This window comes from Coffea eugenioides, chromosome 10 (assembly GCF_003713205.1).
Source record: "Coffea eugenioides isolate CCC68of chromosome 10, Ceug_1.0, whole genome shotgun sequence".
In the NCBI taxonomy this organism is placed as follows: Eukaryota; Viridiplantae; Streptophyta; class Magnoliopsida; order Gentianales; family Rubiaceae; genus Coffea; species Coffea eugenioides.
In genome coordinates, this window is record NC_040044.1 from 30,374,567 (window position 1) to 30,379,734 (window position 5,168).

At 34.3% G+C, this 5,168-nt stretch overlaps 1 protein-coding gene across 1 annotated transcript; it reads right to left on the reverse strand.

Moving 5' to 3' along the window:
- Positions 1-1,031: 1,031 nt before the first annotated feature.
- Positions 1,032-4,922, reverse strand: LOC113749007 (flavonol synthase/flavanone 3-hydroxylase). Its single transcript, XM_027292626.1, has 3 exons — positions 4,376-4,922; positions 1,975-2,302; positions 1,032-1,351 (listed from the first exon to the last, which is right to left on the reverse strand). Exons 1-3 carry the CDS (start codon positions 4,840-4,842, stop codon positions 1,139-1,141), a joined length of 1,008 nt encoding a protein of 335 aa, XP_027148427.1. The 5' UTR covers positions 4,843-4,922; the 3' UTR covers positions 1,032-1,138.
- Between the last annotated feature and the right edge of the window lie 246 nt (positions 4,923-5,168).

Here is a 5,168-nt window from a genome sequence, read left to right on the forward strand (position 1 = left end):
ACTACCTACATATTAAGAAGTTTGCAAAAATAAATTACAATCATTTCAAAATTAAATCCAAAACCAACCACAAATCAATCTCCAAACTTAAACAAATTAAATTACAAAGCTAATCACAAATAACTTGCAATAGTCAATCCAAAACTAATTGCAAATCAATCTAGGGTTTGTTATTTGTTAATTTGGTAAAAGAATGTGTTTAGAATTATTTATATTTTACAATTATTAATATATTGTTCCGATCCGGATCGGAAACCTATATTTTGTATCCAACCTGCTTTTTTGTTAGAGTAAATAGGTACGGATCCGAGTCTGGATATCGGAATTATTTCCCAAATTAAGTGCACCTTTTTACACAGATCCATCGTTATGGTAATTGTAAAGCTGTGTTTTCAAACTCGGACCGGACCGGCCGGTTGAACCGGGAACCGGCCAAGTGTCCGGTCCGAGTTGATCATCAGAACCGGGAGATTTAAAACTCGGTCAACTCCGGTCAAAAACCGGGTTTGACCGGTACAGAACCGGAAAAACCGGTCCACCAGTAGATTTTGTAAAAAAAGTTCAAACTTTTTTAATATTATGTTTTGACCCCCTAAATTGTGAAAACTTATTAATATACTTCAAATATTTCATACTTTATAAATATTGTCCTAAAATTTGATGTTATTTTTCAATTAAATCCATAATTTTAATTTTAAACTTGTTAATGTTTATTAAATAATATAAATTGTTACTTGATTGTTCTAATTTCTTTGTATTTTCTTGTTAAATATATTTGAAACATCAAATATATATAAATATACCTTTATTAATATCAATATGTTATTGGATATTTTATATACAATAATTTAATTTTTAAATAATTTTTATTTATGACATCATCCGGTTCGACCCCCTATCGACCCCCGGTCGAACCCATTGACCCCTGACCCTTGACCTCGGCCGAGTCGATATCCGGTCCGGTTCTGAAAACATAGTTGTAAAGTGCTTGATGCGAGGTTTAAAGAGTTAATCAAACAATTACTAAAAGATTGCATAGAAGTTAAAACTGCTTTTTATTAATCTGACAACATCCAGCTCAAAAAAAACACTAAAGACAATATCCATAATCCAAGCACATTCTACTTGCCTATTTGCTTTACTGAGGAAGCTTATTAAGCTTGCAATAGGCATAATCTTTGAACTTCTTGGTCTTAAATTTTGGCGGATTTTCCTCATTCACAAGCTTTGGAATTGGCCCAATTTCTTGCTCTGGGGGTGGCTCCAGGAACACTGGCCATGACATTCTTGTCATCTCCTTGTTCACGGTTGTTCTGTGGAACACGCTCTTGTACTTTCCATTGCTTAAAATCTATCAAGAGATTAATTGGAAAAGTGAAATTAGCATTAAAAAAGAAACATTAGACATGCAAGGAAATCAGATAATTGTATGTTGAAAGAAGAAATGCCAAATCCTCGTAATAGTTGTGAAACTCACATTGGAGAGCTCATGCACTTATGCGGAGATAGCACAAATCATGTATGGCCATGGATATTTGGATAGTTATCCGACGTATACCGTTCCAAAATCAGAAATTTTTTCCTCATTTTAATTGATTTACCTTCTACATTGAATTTACAGATAGCTTAAGAAGTCAATTAGTATAAGTTGATGGATTATAGTCAGAATATTTCTGTGTAGCATATGGAAATTTGTACATATCAATGTCTTGCAGGACAACCTCCTAGTGAAACAATTAGTTAATCCAGATCTACGAATAAATTTCAAAACAAAAAAAAAAAGATGAAGGAAATGTGTCCTATACAAAGTACTTAAATTTCTGTGAAATAAATTCCTATCATACAGTGCCAGTTCCAATGTCAATTTTAAAGGCAAACAACATAAGCAAATTATTCATTTGTAACAGGCAAATAATACCAAATAATTTAGAGACAAAAAAACAAAAGCATAGAACAGTCAAGAAAATGACTTACCTGAATTTGGTCTCCAATGTGGACAATAAGGGCATTTGGTATGTACTTGACATCATACCAATAATCATCCTTAAAAACTTGAAGCCCTGGGACCTCATTGGGGACAAGAATGGTGAGGCCTGACATATCTGTATGTGCCACTACACCAAGGGCCAAATCAGGGCGAGGGCATGGTGGATAGTAATTTATTTTCATCATGTAAATGAGGTCTTCACCCCCCATACCATCCTTCATCTCACTTGGTTCTAACCCAAGCCCCTTTGACAGGTATTCAAACATCTTGTCAGCCACCCCTCTAAGCCTCTTAGCATAATCTTCACTTGTCTCTCTGGCATCCAAATTCCAATGGAAGATATAACAATTAGTGGGTAATTAGTACAAAATGATGAAGGCATACGAGTTACCAACTTAATTGTATAGGCAGCATGAGTGAAAATTCTGTGTCCAATAGGCTTATTCTCAATTGATTCTGATTTTTAAATATCAGTTGAAAGCAAGCTCAATAATCACCTTTAGGGTTTGATTAGCAGTATTATAGTACAGCAATCTTTCCACACTCTACTGCAATTATCCAATTGAGACCACCTAATAGATATCTTAAGCACATTTTAAGGCTTTAAATAATATAATTTAGTTTACCCTATATTACTGCACTCAAACTGTTATTTATTTACTTCAGAAACCTGTAACATATGTCTTCATGTAAGCGTCAAAATATTTAACTGCACTTGATTCTTTCTCCTTAGTTATAAATGCCTTAAATTGTGTAAAACTGAGAGATCATATTTCCCACTTAAACAAGAAAACAGAAAAAGAAAAAGGCTACAACAACTAGTTGCTCCTTGCCTTTTTTTTTTGGGAGCTATAGATTGCCTTAAGCCTCATAGAGGTGGATTTGGATTGTCTGTGCAACCGCAAACAGCATTTAATGGCCGAGATCAGCCCAGCAGAACTTGAGCTAACCTCGACTGTTGATTTGAAATTCATTTGAATTTTAAATCAATGGTCAAGATCAATTCAAGTTTGGTTGAGCCAATCTCAACCTTAAATGTTACAGAAGTGGTTTGCCGCAAACAATCCGGATCCCATAGCGGCTGCCACGCCAGAAGCCCCACCACCACACTACTCGATTTTTAAAGGGGCAAATTACACTTTACCCCTTGTGGTATAACTAATGTTTACATAATCCCCTCTAGTTTTAAAAGCTATATATAACCTTCTCATAATTTAGATTAAAGTATCAAAGTGACAGAAATAATCATCCGTAATGAAACTTATAAAATATCAAAATTACCCTTATTTAAAAACTTAAATTGTTTAAATGACCAAAATATATAAACATAATATGCATGACACTCTAATCCCGTATGATTTTATATTTTACCATATAACCCCCTTATGGTTTAGTGCTTTATCATATACCACCCTTGTAGTTTTCAATATATATACATAATCCTCCCGTGGTTAATAAATAATTTTTAACTTTACATAAGAGTATTTTTGATATTTTAGTTAACTCCATTATGAATTGCAAATTTTATCACTTTGACACTTTAATCCAAATCACGAATAAGTTATATATAACTTTTAAAACTATCAGGGGGTTATGTAATAAAATATTAAATCACAGGGGGTAAAGTGTAATTTGTCCTTTTTAAAAACCAGAAAACAAGGCTGATTCTACACTGCCCAGTGCAACCAAATTACATTTTCTTGTGATGTAAATCACATTTTGATTATCTTTTTTTAGAAGCAAATATAAATCAGATTTCGATTAGAGACGTCAAATTGAAGGAAACAGCTTGACCTTGACAAAATTGTTGAAGTTTTAAACTTCTTCCAAATGGTATCACTTTTTCTTTTTTAGGGAAAAATTGACAATTTTGCTTTTATAATCTGGTTTTGGCATGTTAATGATCAGGATCAAATTGGCCCGCCCATAATACTTTCAATTTCCTCATGATCGAAAGACTTTCTGTTGCAAGACAGAGTAGTTGTCTGCATCATAAAGTCAGAAAATGCTAAATCCACACTTCTCATCCTAAATATACATATTTCATTGTCAATAGTACAACATAATAGTACAAATCATCAATCCTACTAACAGTAAGAGACATCAATGCATCAAGGTATCAATCAGCCCAACTTTGCAAATGGAATTTGGTTTTGTACTTTCTGATTTTTTTTTTCTTCCTTTTTTATTGTCTTTTTAATTAAGTTTGGGTGGCATGTCATTTTTTTTTTTTTGGGTTTTTACCCTTTTTTTTTTCTTTTTTAAGCGTTTACTAGCATATGTAAAACTTGACAAAGCTAAATTAGAACCAACAAAGTACTACTCTTGATGATGCAGACAACTAATTGTTCGGTTTCAAAAACATGAATGATGAGGAAAATATCAAACCTGTAAGAGGGTAGATTTTTAGGCCAAAACCTATAGTTAATGGCAGAAGGAGGCCATATTATATGGAACAAGTGATCAACCCATCCTTTCTTGCCCTCAACTTCTTTCTGCAACCTTGTTCCGTAACCCTCAATATTCTGAGACCCTGGAATCTTAGCAACCAGTTCTTTTTCCTGTAGTGGAAGCTCAAAGAACTCCTTCCCAACTTGCTGCAGTTTCCTCACAACCTCATCTGGGATGCCATGGCTGACAACTTGGAAGATCCCCCATTCTCTGCTAGCCTCAGAAATCAACCCCACAATTTTGCCTTCATCAGGATCGCTCAGATCAATCACCGGAACCTCAAGAACCGCCCCGTGGAAGGTTGTTACTGCAGGTTGCTCATTTTCTGATCTGATGTAATCTGTTGGAATAGTATCCATGCATTTGGATAGCGAAGCAATTTGTTGCACTCTTTCCAGCTCCATTTCTTGTTTTTTTTTTCCTCCCTCACTCTCCAACAGAAAAACTTTTGATGATTTTCTTTCTTTGCTTCTTTATTTTATGCTAGAGTCTTGCCTCTTTGCAGCATATATAAAGGGAGGCAAGACAAAAGCTGGAACCAAATTCATCAACACCAGCAATAATATGCATTGTGGATGTCATTAATTTTCTTTGAAAAGATAAAAAAGGGGTTACGTGGGTGAGTCTTGTTCATTTGATAGATCATGCCAAACCTCAACAGCATGCACCGCTATAGTAGCCTACATCTTGCATCATACGAAGAATATGTTGATAGGATAGTTGGGTTAAA